This window comes from Pteropus alecto, unplaced genomic scaffold, assembly GCF_000325575.1.
Source record: "Pteropus alecto unplaced genomic scaffold, ASM32557v1 scaffold22, whole genome shotgun sequence".
Classification (NCBI taxonomy): Eukaryota; Metazoa; Chordata; class Mammalia; order Chiroptera; family Pteropodidae; genus Pteropus; species Pteropus alecto.
Window position 1 is genome coordinate 2,662,166 of NW_006434839.1, and position 18,150 is coordinate 2,680,315.

The 18,150-nt window shown below is 49.5% G+C and overlaps 2 protein-coding genes across 2 annotated transcripts in view; one reads left to right on the forward strand and one right to left on the reverse strand.

The window, feature by feature from the left end:
* Positions 1-4,426, reverse strand: part of CLEC2L (C-type lectin domain family 2 member L) — an 18,850-nt gene extending 14,424 nt beyond the window's left edge. Inside the window, exon 1 of the mRNA XM_015588291.2 lies at positions 4,329-4,426. Coding sequence (XP_015443777.1) covers positions 4,329-4,426 — 98 coding nt within the window. The remainder of the gene's footprint in view (positions 1-4,328) is intronic.
* Positions 4,427-4,665: 239 nt separating this feature from the next.
* KLRG2 (killer cell lectin like receptor G2) overlaps positions 4,666-18,150 on the forward strand; it is a 22,693-nt gene continuing 9,208 nt past the window's right edge. Inside the window, exons 1-2 of the mRNA XM_015588292.2 lie at positions 4,666-4,750; positions 13,825-13,944. Of these exons, the coding sequence (XP_015443778.1) occupies positions 4,666-4,750; positions 13,825-13,944 (205 nt within the window). The remainder of the gene's footprint in view (positions 4,751-13,824; positions 13,945-18,150) is intronic.

Here is an 18,150-nt window from a genome sequence, read left to right on the forward strand (position 1 = left end):
CCCAATAAGTGGCTTAAACTAGAAAGAAGTTTACTTTTTCTCCCACAAAAGAAGTCTGGAGGTGGTTAGTCCAGAACTGGACCGAGAGCTCCGAGGGTAACTGGACCCAGACTCCTTCTATCTTTCTGTTCATCATTCCTAGCACATACATCCATCTTCAAGATTCCCTCATCGTTACAATGTGGCCACTACAGTTCCAGCCATCACATCTGGTACCAGAGTGCAGTACGAAAGAGGAACAGGTATGTCTATTGTTGAATAAGGCTCCTTTTAAAAAGCTTTTCTGGAGACCCTGTGACTTCCACTTATTTCTCACTGGCCACTTCTATCTGCCAGTAAGTCTGGAGAGTCTGGTGGTGTTTAGCTGGAGCCATTGCCACTCCCCCAAATGGAAGAAGGGAACAATGGATCATGGGCTCGACCAACAGTCTGCATCAAAAGCCTCCTGTGACCCAAGACTGTGTTTGTCACATCTCCTTTGGGCTCTCTGTCCTACAGCCACTTCCTAGAGCATCTTCTCCCTCTCTTACCATATCCCTTACCACACTCAGTTGTCACTGCTTGTCTCCCCAGCCAGATGGCCAGCTGTGTGGAGGTGGGCACCGTGCCTGGTTGGAATACAAGGCCCAAAGCCTCAGACTTCATCACACAGGCATGAGGGAGCGTCGAAGACATTTGAGCAGGGAAATATCACGATGGCAGCATGCTTCGAAAAACATTAATTTTCTTATTAGATGCAAGATTTGGTTTGGGAGCAGTGAGATCGGTGAGGAAGGTCTTGCAATAAATCGTGGAGATACGAAGGTGTAACGAAGGCATAATACTAAAATACCTTCGGTGGAGCTGACCTTAGAAGCGTTGCAGTAGCCAATCAAGAGGCTTTAGGACCTGGTCAGAGGTAAGGACTAAGCCTCCCAAAGTCCCCTCATGCCCTTATCGGCTTCCCTGCTCCCTTCCCAACGCTTCCTGGGATCACCCCCAAATAAACTACTTGCACTCAATTCCTTACGTCAGGATCTGCTCTGGGGAAACCCAAACTAAGACAATGACTGTTCTCTAAATTAGTCTTGCTGCAGTCACCGAGAGGCTTGTGATAATGGACACTACAACTGAGATAAAACCTATCCATACCCACTCCCTCCAGCTCTGAGAGAGTACGAGCTTTCAGAAATGGCCCTCCTCCTCCGGGACGTGGGTGGCCAAGGCTGCAGCAGCTGTACCACCAGGAGCCAGCAGGGTGTGTGCTGCCTACCTTGAGGGGGACCCAGTTTAGTCTGGGTAAACCCTGGAGCAGGATAAACCCTCTGCTAGCAAATCCCCTTGGGTTTTTACACTTGACACCTAAAATTCAGCAAGGGCCCCAGCATCAGTGTGGTATACCGTGAAGGAGGCTTAGCGGGTAATTGATCGGAATTAGGGTGAGCTCTCCCAGCTGAAGAAGCAGAGGTCTGAGAATATTCCAGACCCTCCCTGGCCAGCAGTACTCATCCCTTCGCCCCAGTATTTTTACCGCTTTCTGGCACACTGCGTGTCCCTTGTCTCTGGATGGCTTCATCCCAGGGAAACCTGCATGGCCCTGTGTCTCACGATACTGACTCTCTCCTTTTCTTAGAGTTAGGTAATAGGGATTCATTCATTCAAAGGAGAAACCCAATTTCCTTTTCTTCTTTGAAGAAATCAACCTAATTTTAACTTTAGGTCACCATCCCACTGGAGTGGTAGAAAATTCCATCTCAGGTTTCTAAAAAAATGTTTTTATTGAGAGAAAATGTACATAATATAAAATTCACCATTTTAACCATTTTAAAGTTTACAGTTCAGTGTCCTTTAGGACGTTCACGATGTTGTGTGACCATGGCCACTTTCCAATTCCAGAATATTTTCACCTAAAAAGAAACCCGGTACCCATCGCGCAGTCACTCCTCACTTTCTTCTCCTCCAGCCCCTGGCAACCACGGATCTACTTGCTGTCTCTATAGATTTGTCTTTTCCAGGCATTTCGTAGAGATGGACTCACATCCTATGTGGTCTTTTGCAACAGGCTTTTATCACTTAGCATGTTTTTTGAGGGTCATCCATTTGCAGCGCGTCTCAGTCCTTCATTCTTTTTCACCTCAGTCCGTGTTGAAGGGTCTTCTCCTTCCTAGGTCATATGTGAATCCCCAAGGCTTATGAGGAAAGTCATGGCTGACACCTGTTATTGAGTCATCACATCCCTCACTGCCCAGCACAAGATGTCACGAGCCCTTAGGAGAAATGGTCACTGGAAGAAACCCCTGAAGATAAAACCTCCTAATTAGGCAAGGCCCCGCTTTGCTGGCCTGTCTCACCCCTCTGGAAACTTCCTCACTGCTTATTAGGTGAGGGTAGGGTGTGGGTTGTTATGGTGACGAGCAGATGCTGAGCCGAGGGAATGTCACAAAAGGTATGTCCATATGGATGACAGCTTACCCCTCATATGGGTTATAGGTTTCTTGCCTTATTCCTTTGGAGCAAGAGGTCACACTGCCTTCCCTCCCATACCGGCACACGCCCGAAGTCAAAGAAATCACCTGAGATTTCCAAAAAGCCTGCGCAGGACTGTGGGGTGCCAGGAAGTCTTAGCTCTTAGCAGAAAGAGGGCTAGAACAGATCGTTTATAATCACAATGATAAATAATTCACTTTATCTCTCTAAGTTAATAAAGTGGAAAAATTATGAAATGAAGACAACAAGAAGAAAACCTAAGTACTGGGAGTAGAATATATTTTATTACGTGGTTGTATTCTGGCATAGTCTCCTTCACAGAGCTTGATCTTGGCTGTCAATCAAATTCTCATTGCCAAGTCCATGCGAGTATCATCGTATCATTGAACTACTCTGCTTGGAGCCACGGGGGTTTCAAGGTCCTTCTTCCCTGGTTTCAAGAAGGAATCGACCTTTCTGTGGAGCTGTAGGGAGCCGGGGAGCATCCTTCTATTAAAGAAATACATTTCCACTGGGGCAAAACCACCCCTCTGTCAAGTTTACCTGTGTTTCTCTCTGGACTGCAGTTCATCTTGCTGGGATAAGTCTCCCCAGCAGGTAAGGACCACTCCTCTGTCCCCTTCATTTTTCCCCCGGTTCCTGATGGTGTGATTCATCCTCTGCTGGTTCCTATCAGCCCCTTCTTAGGCCAGGTGAGGATTCAGAATCTTTCTCATCCTCAATCTAATCCTAATACACAACTCATATATGTGACCCCCCAAGTGGCACACACAAATAGATTGTTCAAAGCAGAAATAAGAAGTATTGTCAAAAGACTTTGTCCAAGAGATGGTCTGACCCCAGAGCCAACTGTGAGACACACTGCCGATGATACCGTGGCCTAGGAATCGTCAGTTCCCAGACATGCGCTCATCAAAAGAGGATTGTAGCGAGTAAACCTTCGAAGCAGCAAATAATTTTGCATAGCCAGCAGTTTCCCCAAACTGCTCCAAAGATTGTCCTCAGGAAGGATGAGAGTCCATGGGAGTTAAAGGATGCCAGGCTGAAGATAAGGGTGGGCAAGGTAGCAGCTCTGAAATTCCCACATCCACTTTTCTGCACCCAGGGTCAGAGGCATAGCCGCTACGATCAGCAGGATCTCGAGATGGCCCTGTGGCTTAGCCAGCACCGGCTCTGGTGACTCTCACAGTACATTCCCTTAGGATTTCAGGGGACTTTCTGGCTATTTGCTTCCCAGTGCAGTGGCATGGTAACAAAGCCCCTGACTGCCCAGGTCACGGTCCTGGCTCTGTCCCTTACTTCATCAGAGCTTATTTATTTAACCTTCCCATGCCTCTATTTTCCTCACTGAACATCAGGACCTACTTCAGAGGGTCGTTACGAGTGCATAAGTTCAAATATGGAGAATATCATTATTCTCCTAAGTTTCCACCTTCTTTCTTGCTGTTTTCTGCCTTTTGGCCTTTGCTCACAGTAACGTTGGCTTGTGGCAGATAATCCAGCTTTTCTAATGTAGCTTGACCTGACTCACAGCCATATTGGATGGCAGGCCACAGGCAGAAAGAAGGGCCTTTCTTAATAAAGCTGTAGTTTCTTCCCTCTGTGTGTGTGCTTTTTAAGCTGTGGGGAAATACACATAACATAAAATTTACCACCTTAACGATGGTTAAGTGTACACGTCAGTGATATTCAGTACATTCACATTGTTGTACAACCATCGCCAGCATCCGCCTCCTGAATTTTCATCATGCAAGACGGAAACTGCATCCATTAAACAACCTGAACCCCTGTCACACCCGCCCCCCAGCCCCAGCACCCACCACTCTACTTTCTCTCCCTGTGAATCTGACCAGTCCAGGTACCTCATCGGTAGAAGAATCCAGTATTCTTCTTGTGACTGGCTTCTTTCATTCAGGATGACGTCTTCAAGTTCCATCCACATTGTAGTATGTCTCGGCATTTCCTGTAGGATTCTTCCATGCACAATCTTAGTAAAAGTGGCAGAAAAAGAGCTCGTGAACTTTATTCAGCTCCCTAATTCTGCAGCATCGGTAAACACCTACTCTGAGGAACAATTTAATTAGTTGCTTCATTACTGCATAATGAGAATGGCCAGGCGGAGCCAAGAAGAAAGGTCTCCACCTGGACTTGACTCAGTCAATTCTATATTCCAGGGGCACTTGCGGTCCCCCGTTCTCGATGCCAGTTTCTCATTCAGGACTCTTCCCCGAGGACCTACGGGAAGCCCTGCCCACCCTCGCCGAGGCCAAAAAGCAGCGCATTGGCGCGTGTGACTGGAAGTTCAGGGAGAGAGGGAGAGAGCTCCGGGCACAACCTGAACCAGACCCTTAAACTGTGTCACCAAGACAAGCACCACCTCTCGTCATAGTTTGTCTCTGCTCATCTCCACACTGGCCTCATTCTCAGACTCCGCAAGTGGAAAGTGCCAGGCCTACATCTTCCCACGTACAAGGCCAGCAGAAAAAAAGAGAGAGCTTCCCTTCGCTTTATTAAGGGTGAAGGTAAAGCCCTGGCTCCGAATGGCATTGTCCTCACCTGGGTCACGTGCCCTCCCCTGAACCAATGACTGTGGTAAGGTCTGGGAGGTAAGCCCAAGCCTGGGGTCGGGCCAGCCCCTCCCACATCACAGGACCGGGCGGGGGGAAGAGACAAAGGAAACGCAGGCTCCTGTTACGGGAAGAAAGGGGACAGACAGGCTGCTGCCGATAAAGGGAAAACAGCACGCGTTTGCCATAGACAAACGGCAAGCAGCCGTTTAAAAAGAATAGGGTGAATCTGTATCTGCTGTTTTGGAACGAGCTAGAACAAAGCAAGGTGCAGAAGAGCGTGCTGAGGATCGCCCATCCCTGCCTACCAGGAGGCGTGGATGGCAGCTGAGCCTCTTCGTGGTCTTTCTCTTTAGAAATTCCTGAGCGAGAGACCACCAGGCCCCACTCGCCACACAGGTGAGTGCCTGGGACCGGCCCTGGCAGTGAAGGGGGAACCATGTTTAGAATTTCCAGATGGAACCAAAATCTACCGTTGAGACTGACGTTTGGAGGCGAATGCCATCTTCAGTTATAATCCTGCCCCGAACCACCGTCTCCTGCATTAGCCCTCTCGCTGCGAGGGGTGGAGAATTCAACTCACACCATCTGAAGAAAAATCCCAAATCTGATTTCGTATTTTTTTTTCTCCTCAATCAACAAAAATACACACAGATTTTTTTTATTACAAAATTAGTACAATAGATAACTTTTTAAAATAATTTTTCTGCGTGTTTCTAAGCACTTTTTAATATATGTACAATAAATACCTGATTTTTTTCTTTTTTTACAAAAGTGAAGTTATTTAATACATTCAATTACATAGGTACCCAACATTGTAAGAATAAGCGCTGGCTCCTATAAGACTACAACTATGTTTCAATTTGAATGGAATAAAAATACAGCCTTTTCACATCCTTGGTTTTCCCAGGTTTGGGCTGGGGAAACGTCGGGGCGAAGGTTTCTCCGAAGCCCAGCTCCATCCCTCTTTCTTCCTCGGGCATAACCCACAGATGACACCGATGGCCCCGCGGTGCCTCCGCCCTGAGGTCCTGGGCAGACGCTAAGGCACCTGAGTCCGGCACATTCTCAGGACAGAGTGAACTGGCATCGAGCGTGAGGTCTAATCCGGCCGCAGAAAATCTGCTCGTAACAGCAGAGTCTCGCGCCTGAAGTACACTCCTCCAGCCCCAAACCCGTGGATTTTGGAGTCGTGATGGGCAGGACGGTGGCGCAATGCCACGAGCTTCCAAGCACAGGCAGAGCTGTTGTTGTTGCTGCTGTTGATAAAGTGCACAAGCCGTGACCACACAAAGACACCGTGGTTTTTCCCGAAAACTTCTGCGGTCGGACGGTGCGGCTGGTCAGCGGGTCCCCGCGCGCGGGCGCCCCCTTGGCCGTGGCCCTGAGCCCCGTGTCTGTGCCCCGGAAGCGCCTAGTCCCCGGTGCGTGTTCTCCCCCCCTCTCTTAAGGCTCACATCCTTGCCTTGAGATAGTGATTCACCTAAAAACAGCATTTGGGGGTCAAAACACGTTCCCAATCCCGTGGCGAAGTGCCATCTGCCGGCCGCGCACAGCCCGAAGCCCTGGGGAGCGGGGCGCGCTGCCGGGTCCCGAGCCCCCGGCCGGGGGGAGCGAGCAGCTGCCCCCCCAAAAGCGCCCCTCGCGAGCCCCGGGACGACAGGAAAGCAGCACCCTCTTTATCCGGTCTTGCTTGTCTCGATTCCCTCGAGGGTCCCCGCCTGCGGGGAGAAGGTCCCCGGTCCCCGTTCCGCTCTGGAAGGCTGGTGGTGAGCGAGCGGCGTCCTGCGGCGTGTGGCTTTACCTTTACACAGGGTCGCCATCTAGTGACAGCAAGGATATACTGCTACGTCCTAACGCGAAGACATCTAACGCTACAACTTGGGGACGTTCTGGTTTGTGCAGGGAAAGCAAGCTCTGTGGTGAGGAGCGGACCCACTTCCAGCCCCTACTTGGGGAGGGTGACTGGTGGCCCTTCGCCTCCTTGCAACACGCGGCCTGGGGCCGCCTCCGCAGAGGAACGAACACTGAGTCAAGGCTGGAGTTGACAGGCCCTAAGACCTGTCTGGGAGTAGTTCTGGCTTAGGAAACCCCACTCTTTGCTGGGAGTGAGGAAGTATTCAGAGAGACAAGGGTGCCAGAGGGCTCTCCCCCAGTGAGAGCCCAGAACAGGCCTGCAACCTGCCCACCCTGAGTCTACCTCCAGCTGTAGCCTCTGAAGGCCAGGGAGGGGGAGGTCTCCCCAAGAGCTACCACCGCAACTCCCACTCCACCCACTCCAAGCACAGACTCAAGGAGCAGGTATATTCTGCCGCTCAGTAAACATTCAAGCCAGTGAGACCCTACTCTCCTGTTTGTAGACACCCCTAATCTTTGCTAGGGGTTTTCTTGCAGCCCCCTTTTCCTGATTCTCACGAAGGCACAGATGAGGGTCAGTTGCAGCCTGTGGGGAGTTAGCAGACTCTCCTTGGAGAAAGGGCTCCACCATGGAGTCCCGGCCAGAACTCCATGGCTTCCGTTGGCCCTGACTCATTTCTGTATTCGTTCGTTCGCTAGGGCCCCTGTAACAAAGGAGCACAGACTAGGCGGCTTAAATAACAGAAACATTATTGCTTCAGTTCTGGAGTCTGAAGTCCAAAGTCGAGGCCTCTGCAGAATTGATTCCTTCTGAGGGCAATCAGGGAGAATCTGTTCCAGGCCTCTCCCTGAGATTCTGGTGGTTTGCTGACCATCTCCGGTGGGCCTCAGCTTGTAGACACATCACTCCAGTCTGCCTTCATTCTCGTGGTGTTGCCCTGTGTCCCCATCTCCCCTTTTTATAAGGACCCAGTTATATTGGATTAGGGCCCACTCTAATGACCTTGCCTTAACTAATGACATCTACAGTGACCTTGTCTCCAAATAAGGTCACATTCTGGGGCACTGGGGGTTAGGACTTCAACATTTCTATACAGGAAGATCCCCAAATGAGGTTGCACTAAAACTCTCATTTTCTACCTATTGCCATGGTGACAAGAGGGGATTTTGGAGGGAGAGGGGAAGTTCAGCTCGTAAACATTGTAAGAAAGCTTTTCTTTCTGTGTCAAGTTCGTATCAGGATCCTGTCTGATCCCCACGTAACCAATAAAATCTCTAAGACGAACAAGCCAGACAATCTCATATTTATGTGTCCCCAGACCACAAAGGGGAGAGAGGTTTCAATGGTCCAAGCAGACCCTGAGGTACCTCAGTGGCCCGAGAAATACAGGTCTGAAGAAGGTCTGGCCGACCAGGTCAGCGGGAGCCATCACAGACTTTGTAGGAGGTTGCCCCTTCGGCTTTTGAAATGACAAACTTTCTAAATCATCACTGAGAAGGTCTTCTTAAAACTCACAATAGCTTATGTATTTTGCTTGCAGAAATGTCATATTCCAGCTGAAAACCACAGCATTTAATTCTCGCCTGGCTCTCATGCCATCTGAGTCATAGTATTTAAATCTGTTGCATACAAAAGTCACCCATAACCCCAGTTTGGGGCCCAGATGAGACAGGTGGAAAACTGCCCTTGCATGGCCTGTGAAAGCTTCATGGGCAAAAATAAGCCAGCTGGTTAGAGCTTCCGCCTATAACCAGAGGTCCTTACACTGCTGCTCACAAGGGGGCTTCAGGAAAACTGCGACCCCCTAAAACTGAAAGCTGCAAAATGTATTTTACTAGAGAGTGGGTTCCCAGATTTCATTGGAGCCTCCAAGGGATCGAATTACAAACTAGTTAAGGACTGTTTCCCTGAAAACATCCATCTTTAGGTAAACGGTAAATTCAATTTTCTTCTAAAGTGTAGAAGCTCATCATGAAATTTAGAAATGTTAGCAATGGGAGTAAGACCTTTTGATGTAATAGTTAATCTCCCAATCGTAACCTTGACGTTCCTGTTGAAGTTACGTATGAGGTTTTATGACTCAGAATGTGCAGGCTGGGTTCTTGTGGTCACAAAATGGCATATTATGTGGTCCCCTGTGGTCTGGGGTCTCTGATGGGTACCCAGGAGTAGAAGTATCTATTCTTTTATGGAGAAAGGTAAACCTTGATGGAGTCTATGAACTTGGTCCAAGGTTTTAGAGATGTAACACTCTTCCTCTGGAAGTTTGCCCTTGCGGAAGGTTGAGCTGAGTGGCAGACAACTTCTACGTGGCCAAAGAATGCACGATGTTTATAATTAAGACAGAAGCTGGTCCAGCTCTCTCTGTCCCTGTCTCTCTCTCTCATTCTCCCATTGTCTGACCCTGCTCCTCCACTCTACCCTATGATAGGTAGGTAGATAGATGAGGTGATGATAGATAGATAGAGATATACAGAGATATTTTACAGATATTATAATATATAACATATATCTGGATAACTCATGGTACATGATAGGGAAAGTTTTCAGTCTGCATTATAGAAAGGACAGGCAGATATCAACGTTTACAGAAATAACATAGGAAATGTTAGCAAACTATTTAAACTGTTTTCTTAGACAGATGTCCTTCGCAGCCTTCCAGAAATCTTCAGTAGCCTCCCCAACTGACATCAGTTCTTCGCAAACTGATAAATTTGCCTTTTGCTTTGAGAAAAGAAGCCTCTTTTCCTCTACTCCCTTGCATTTTTGCTCTAATGTCTTCTAGAAAGCTGGGTCATTTTGACACACATGCCTAGCGCCCTAGGAAGACGTCCACCTCACTGTGTGCTGTGACCACCCCTCTCTGCCCATCCCTCTCGGGTGGCATCGCCAAGAGTAAGACCCAAGGGCACCCCTTCCACAGGCACACCTGAGGCAAGGGTGTTAGGGTCGGTGTGTCATACCATCATGTGCTTCTAGTCTCCCTAAAGGCCATGGTCATTACCGCTGTTGACAGCCTGGCCGAGGAAGGTCCTCGCAACCCCCACTTTCATGGTGGTGGGGGGATTTCCGGTCCTTTCTGGGCCATGCTTGGTCTAGATGTGAGGAGTCTATGCCTGGAAGGTAGTTCCGACAGGTGCAAGAGAGGTGGGCACGAAACGTCCATGGACGAGCCAGTCCAGGCTGTGGGCTCCCCCTGCCACTGCCAGTCTTTGGGTCTTTGGGGCTACTGAGATATGGCTGGATCTGTGGGTTTGAGGTGGGCACAGGCCCCTGAGCTCTGAAAGAGACATGTGGTTTCGATTAAGGCCCGAGGGAATATCTGGCCATGGAGTGTGCTGCCATCAGATTGGCAGGGATATGACTTGGTGGCAGCATGTGGACAATCCCTGAATTCAAAGGGCTGCTCCCTTTGAGGGGGTGGGTGTCCTTAAGGAGTCACAGTGTTCATGCAAAACCCCTCCAGTATCTGAGACAGGTCTCTCAGGAAGCAGGCCCACCTGTCTTCAGGTAGCAGAGGGGACTGAGGGCACAGGTAGAAGCAGGTGAGAGGAAGACATCACAGAACAGGACGGGATGCAGATGGACCAGGGTCTGGGAGGGCAGGCAACGCCATGCCTTGAACAGGCAGAGACAGCTGGGTCAGCTCAGTCCCAGGAGAGCCAAGTCCAGGACCTGAGAGACGGTCCCTAGCTGGCTGTGGGGTTGCTGAGGCCTTATACCTGACCTTTGACCTGAGCAGTCCAGAGCTGCCCCACGCTGTTCTCTAACCTAGCATCCAGCGGTACCAGAGGAACCCAACTTCCCCAGGAGGACCGATCTTTTAGATCCAGGTGGGACCAGAATCTGATAGGTTTGAAATTAAGTCAGGCTCTTTGTCCTCACTGAGCTCTGCACAGTCTGGCTTAGAGTGGGTAGTCGGGGTCTTGCAAGGAGACCTCCACATCTTACTCTGTAGCCCAGTCACACACTGGGGCCCAGGCACAGGGTCCAGCAGAGGGGCTTCTGGCCAGGGTGTATATTCTACAGTTCAGGCTCTGAACTGCTGAGCCCAGGGGGTGCCACTCACCTAGAGCCTGATGTGAATGAGGGTTGAGCACCCCCCGAGCTGAGCACCTCATCATCCCTGCCCCCACCAGCAGTAAAGAAACAAGCCTGATGTGCAGGATTAGTCTATTTTAGAGTTTGCCATCCAACTTTCCTGTAGATTCAATACCAAAAAAGAGTGGTATTTTCTGCTTCTTCCTCTTCAGAGGACGGTTGGACACTTTGTTCTGAAAATTAAAGTGTTTCTAGCCCCAGGAAAGAGTTGAGCGTTTCATTTTTAAAAGCCGAGACTCATAAAATAATCATACACAGGAGGTTGCGGAGAGAGGAGGGCTCCATGGACTGAGTCCAAAGAATAGCCTGAGGACGGAGGAGTCTGGGTGGTGACAGGCGTTCCCACAGTGCCAAAGACCTGCTCTCGAAGGGGCCAGGGAGGCGACAGGCGCTCAGACTGGGGAGGGGATCAGTGGATGTGCGCGGAGGCGGCCTCTGAGAGATGTAACTCTGGGGACAGCAGGGAGGAGGGAGTCAGAAATACAAAGGCTGTAAGAGTCAGGATTTTTAGAGAAACAGAACCAACAGGAGATGTGTATAAAGATACGATGCTACCAGGAATTGGCTCAGCTGAGAAATCCCAAGATAGGGAGCCAGCAGGCTAGAGACCCGACGGAGCCGATGGTCTTCTAGTCTGAGGGCAGGAGACTGACATCCCAGCTGTCTGTGTCCACGTGTGAACGGTCGGGAGTGGGGCATCTAAGTCCTAGAAAATGAAAGGCCAGCACCTGGAGAATGCATCTGCGTCAGGCCAAAAGCAGCATCGAAATAGGGACCCAAGACTCAGGAATAGGCATCCTCTTCCAGGACACTCATAAATCTTGGGGTCCTTGTTTAATCTACTTGGGATTATGTCTATTTATTCTTCATAGATAGACATTTATGTCTGGAAATTGACTCACAGTGAAATTCTCATGCTCCTTCATAAGTGACAGCTTGAATTGAACATTGTATAACTTAATAAAGTTGACCTTTCCTGTACTTGAATGTTGAGAAGCACATTACAGGTGCATTATGGACCTTGAGGAGTCCTGTCCATCTCAGGGACAGGGTCATGCAGAAATGCAAAGGAAGTTGATAGGATTCAACTCATGAATAGCTTATCTCCACAGCTATTACCTTAGGTGAGGGGTTGAATTTTAAAGAGAGACAGAGGTCAAGCATAGCATTGATCTGGATCACCAGTTCCCTTATGGAAAGGTTTTTCCCACACCACCAAGCAATTCACAGACACTAGCCAGGTGTCCTACAATTCGCCTCAATTCTGACATTACCTACCTGGAGACAGCATCAGGGCTCCAACCTACAAGGCTGCCCCGACTTCAGATATCGATCGCAAGTCTAGGTTATCTATCACCTGTGCTTCTGACCTACTGGCCATAAATCAGAGGTTCTCGTGATCCCCTCCTAGGGTTCAATTAATTTGCCAGAGTGGCTCACAGGACTCAGGAAACCAGTTTACTTACAAGATCACCAGTTTATTATAACAGGATTAAATCAGGAACATCCAGGTGGAAAGATGCATATGGCACGGTATGGGGAAAGGGCGTGGAGCTTACGTGCTCTCTCTCAGTGCTGCGCTCTCCCCAGATTTCACGTGTTCCCCAACTAAGGAGCTCCCCAGACTCGTTTTTACGGAGGCTTCATTACATAGGCAAGATCAATTAAACCATTGGCCACCGGCGATTGATTCAACCTCCAGCCCCTTTGCCCTCCCCGCAGATCAGGGGGTGGGACTGAAAATTTCAACCATCTAATCACGTGATTGGTTCTCCTGGCAACCAGCCCCATCCTTTGGTACAAACCAAAAGTTTTGTTATTAACATAACAAAAGACATCTCTATCTCTCTCATCTCTTAGGAAATTCCTAGGGTTTTAGGAGCTCTGTGCCAGAAACAGGGACAAAGATCAAATATATGGTTCTTACTAGAAATTACAGTATCACAGATGATGTTTCCCAGACACAGTGGTGGAGGCTGGAGATCTCCCGGCTTGCGTCTAAAAAAATCAGGCAGACAGTCACCAAATCACACATATACCGGAATTCAAGACTGTTTACACATGGGCGGGAGGTGCTGGGGACATGGCCTCCCCACTTCTACCCACAGGGAGCTCCTTGAGGGGAAGAAGGAGCCAAGATTGGGAAGAACAGGAGCTGGAGTCATCAAGATCCAAGACAGGGCCCTCCACTAAGACTGCGAGAGAATATTAAGCTCTAGACCAATCGGACAGAAACCAGCCTAAAAGGGAGTGGATGGCTTTCACCATAGAGTAAGGGGCCCAGCTGTCCATGAGAGAGGAAGGAGAGGGGGGCTGGCCAGGAGCCACAGGGGAAAAACAGCTGGGCCAAGCTTCAGAATGAGGCCGAGGATCTCAGAAGGGTCTAGGTGGCAAACAGGTGCAAGGCCTGTTGGCAGAAGGCCAGAGGCAGAATGGCCCATGGGTTGGACTAGGAGGCTGATGAGAAATGAGACAGGTGCCCCAGACTCACCGGTAGTGGCGAGTGACCTCTGACCCTTCCCAGGTGCTCCCTCCCCATTGACTCAAGGCCTCGGTAGTGATGGGTTCTCACTACCAGCAGTGAGCCACACATCTCGGGGGACTGGAATGTTCCGTGTCTCCTTAGATCAAGTAGTACTGGAAAAACTCGCCAAATTTTGGTATTTGGGAGACCTTTTCTTATATTCTACTTTTTTCTTCATCCCCCCATCCCCTTTTTCTCTGAAAATGATCGCTTTGTGGCTTTTCCCCCCTAGATTATATAAATAATCACCACCTTTGTCTTGAAACATATTCTCTATCTTTGATTAGACCCCAGTTTTTCCCATTTAGTCCGGCGTCCTGGCGATGTACTCCAAGCCCTTGAATTAGATTTTCGCAAGGCCCGATCTGATTTGGGAGACATCCTATGCCGAAGGACTCGCCAGCAAACCTCATTCACAGTGGCAGAGGGTAACTTTACCCTCAAATTGGGGGTCCCCTCACTGAGGTGCTCCTGGGTCCTTGTGTCTTCTCCTTTTGCAACAATGGGGGTCCCACCCAGCCTGATGGAAGGAGTCCTCTACACAGCTGTGATGTGAGGTGGCCGGTGCTGCTGCTTCTGGTCTCATGTCCCCTCGCCCCCTCGTCAGTTTCTGCCCGCTGGTCTCCTGGTCTTTGCATGTTCTCTCATCCAGATTCTTCCAAGTTTTGAGCCTCAGACCCCGAGAGGTCAGCTGGAAACTGGGGTGTGGGGCGGATTAATCCCCAGGAGAGCTAGGTCTGCCCCATATATTACTGAGTGGGGCTGTCTAGACACTCACGTTAGTTACTCACAAAACAGCCCCCGATTCTACAGGAATGAATTCCAGGGGCGGAGCTATCAGCAAGAGAGGGCTGTGCTCTGACATGCTGCTAGCAGATGACTCAGGGGCGTGTTCTCCTGCCGTTATGGCTCTTCTACAAGTCTCCTTAAGTGAGCTTGCACATGTCCAGACGGAACGTTTACTCAGTCCCTGCTGCAGCCTCACCTACGCCCCGGACCGAAAGCCACCTTTTGTTCCTCTACTGGAGCCATGTTTATCTGTCCCCTACCCGCAAATGGGTCCTCCACTAAATAAGTGATGCAGAAACAGGATGTCCCAGTCACTCCCAATGGATGGCTAAGGTCTCAGAGAGCAGCAGAGATAAGGGTGAGGGGCGGGGCTGCGGCTGGAAGAACTCGAAAGTGAAGCCTCGTCTGCTGAGTAACTGGGTCGAAGCCTCCGCCTTGGCCCGTGACTAACATGGGCCAGAGCAGTGAAACCTCCAGGGAACCAAGAGGCCAAGGGGAGCCAGTTGCAAGAAAGGGGAGAAAAGACGTGTTTGGCAGTCAGAGATATATGCCGAAGCGCTGGATAGTACCGGTGCACTCATGTGGTTTGATAACAACAAAATTACGTTTGCATGGGGATAAAGATGCAGCAAATATGGCGAAATGTCAATTGCTGGATCTATGTGGAGGGTATTCAAGTGTCCACAATGTATTCTTTTCATTTTGCTTAATGTTTAACATTTGTTAAATAAAAATTAGAATAAAGACAAGTTACGTTAAAAAGAATAAAGACAAGTTACGTTAAAAACCCCACAGGGTATGTTAAATGCCCTGTGTGGCAGTACTTATTTCATAAATATTCACTAAGCCACTGGGGGTGACGTCAAGCTGAGAACCAGGGATGGGCACGCCAGCTACCATTCCGAGGGTACAGCGTCGATTTCTCGAGCATCAGAGATAAACATTAAACAAGAAAAATACGTGAACATGTTGGCCGAAGACAATGCTGAGAGCTCTGAAGACAGTCTGCAGGTCAGAAATGGGAATCCAGAGGGAGTGAGGGCCACACCGGCTTGGGTGCCCCTGACCTCTGTGTCCAGAGGCCCAGGAATGGCCCAAGATGCCAGAGAGGGTGACATCGGCCAAGAGCCCAGGGTGGGCATATTTGTTTCTTCTTTGGAGCGACCAGCCATGGTTTAGTTTATGCTCTAAGAACTCTGGTCTGTTCAGACAGGAAAGATACCATCAGCCTCTCTGAAGCAGTGAACTCTGGTGTGGGGGCAGGACAGGGTGACGAGAGTGACTCCTGACCCAGCTGGTGATCTGGAGCTGGCCTTAGAGGGAATAGCGGTGACCCTTTACAAAAGCTCTGAGAATGGCAAAGACACTTCTCATAACATAATTAACAAATGAAAAGATGTTCAACCTCACAGAACTAAAAAAAAAAATGCAAGTTGAAATTTCATATTTTCACGCACCAGATTGATAGCGATTAGGAGGTTGATAGTATCAAGTGCTGGTGACGCTGTGGGGAACAAGCCTCTCCCATCCATTGTTCGTTCAGCCTCTTGTGAGTAATTTGGGTTACTGTGGCATTGTCCATCAGTGGCGAAACTGTGAGCATCCTTTGGCTCAGCAGTTCCATTTTAATGAATCTATTCTGAAGATAGCATCAGAGATGTGATTTTTTAAAAAAAAACAATGAGCAAGGATGGTCATTTAATTATAACTGTGGCATTTACGGCATTGCAGTAACAATGTCACCCGAATGGAAACAACTCAAAAGTCTACCCAGCAGGAGACTGCTTAAATAAATTAGGTATAGGATACATTTAATAATGAGGGAAGTTTTGGAAATAAAAACTATGTACATATCATAACAATTTGGTTTAGTTAATAACAGAAATCTCTCTGGGGTGTGAAATACTGGGGACTTTCACTTCCTATGGTGTGTATTTCTGTCATGTTTAAATTTTGTCTTGCAAGCAGGTATTGCTGTGGTAAGGAGAAAAAAAGGATTCTACCATGAGAGAAGGATGGGAGGAAGGACCGCAGTAGACACTTGTTCTTTTTGGCTAGCCAGGAATTTCAGTAATTTGCCCGTCTTGGGGTCTCCCACCAGAGAAGTTGTATGGCCTTCTGATGCCAGAGCCACTGTGGCTCTCACAGTGGAGATTGCTCCGAAGCCTGGAGAGCGCCGGGGAGCCCGAGGCAGCCTGTGGTTGGACTTGGGGGTTTTGCCACTTGCAATCAGAGTGGTAAATGCTCTGCTAATCGAAGGCAAAGAAAGGGAGGGAGGGGCAGGCTACTCCTGGGTTCCATGAAATCCACAGAATCGAACAAACAAGATTTAGGAAGAGCCGCAACCAGAGAGCCTTTAGGGGTCTGAGGAGGAGTTCGTGGGTCTTCTCTCTAAAGAGCTGCCCTATTGTGAGTTGTGACAACTTCTAGCCCTGCATCTCTCAGATCGAGTGCCAAATTCCTGCCAGGGAGAATCTGATTGGCCCAGCTGTGAGTCGGCGATGGTGAATGGTTGGGGGTGCAGAGACCACCTGAGCCTGGAGAGCCATCCCCAAAGCAGGCAGCCAGCTGAACAGGAGACTTGTATGGGTTTGCTAGGGCACCTGTAACAAAGCATCACAAACTGAATCGCTTACAGGACAGAAATATATTTTCGCACCGTTCTGGAAGCTGGAAGTCCAAGATCAAGGTGTTGGCAGGGTTGGTTCTTTCTGAGGCCTGTGGGGAAGAACCTGTTCCTCGCCTTTCCACTCTTCTCCAGCAGAGGTCCCTGGAGGAGGGTTGCCAGATTTAGCAAATAAAAATATAGGAGGCCGCTTACATTTTAGATATCAAATAATTTTGAAATATAACTACATCCCATACAACACTCAGAACATACTTATACTAAAAAAAGCTATCTCTTGTTTATCTGAAATTCAGATTTTACTGATCGGCCTGTATTTTACCTGCTAATCCTACCCTGGGGCACTTGATAAAAAGACCATTGGCCTCACCCCCTTATGAGATTCAGTAGGTCTGGGTGGAACCCAGCCAGGAATCCGTATTTGTTTTAATGGCATTCAGATCATTAGCCAGCGTTGGGAACACTTTACTCCTCAACAGGCTGGCCGGGCGGACCAGGCTCCCGTCCCCATGAAGACACATTTTTAGGCTTATTCATTCCTCAGTCTTTAATGAGTTAGGAGTCACGCCTCCAGAGTAGCTGTCCCTGGGACATCTGCCGCGGGCGAGTCATCTCAGGTGTGGTGCCTCTTCTACAATGAAGGAACAACCAGCTACTCTACTTTTACGCAGGCCTCCCCACTTCGTTAGAACCCGCAGATTTTTCTGACATCCCAGGATCTCTACAAGACTTGGCTAAGCGCTCTCTACCGGAGCTGTAACTTTCCAAATCAGCACAATGGCAGAAGGTTGGGGGGTGGGGGGAGAAATGGGTGGGACCAAGAACAAAGAAGAGGGAAAAGTCCGGCCATGCTCTGGGTTCTCCCTCACGCGTCTGCTCCCAGCTCAGTATTTTCGGGTAACCCACTCTTCCAGGCCCTTCTGCCCCTCTTTTTCTCCGCTGCCTCGCGAAAGCGGGGCTGGTGGCCCGAACGGGCGTGACCGACAGGTTGGGTGGGTGGGGCATGACGGAGAGGGGCGTGGCTTGACAATTGCCCATCCTGACGCTGGAGGCGAAACTGACTCCCTACCTGGACCCAGGTGAGCTCCACTCTGGGCCCCCCGGTTGCTCAGCGCCCGGGATGGAAAGCACCCGGGCGGCACCCGGAGGGGACGAAGCCGCGCCCGAGCTCCCCATGGAGCCTTTGGAAAAGCAGGTCCCGGGGCCGGAGCGGCCGCAG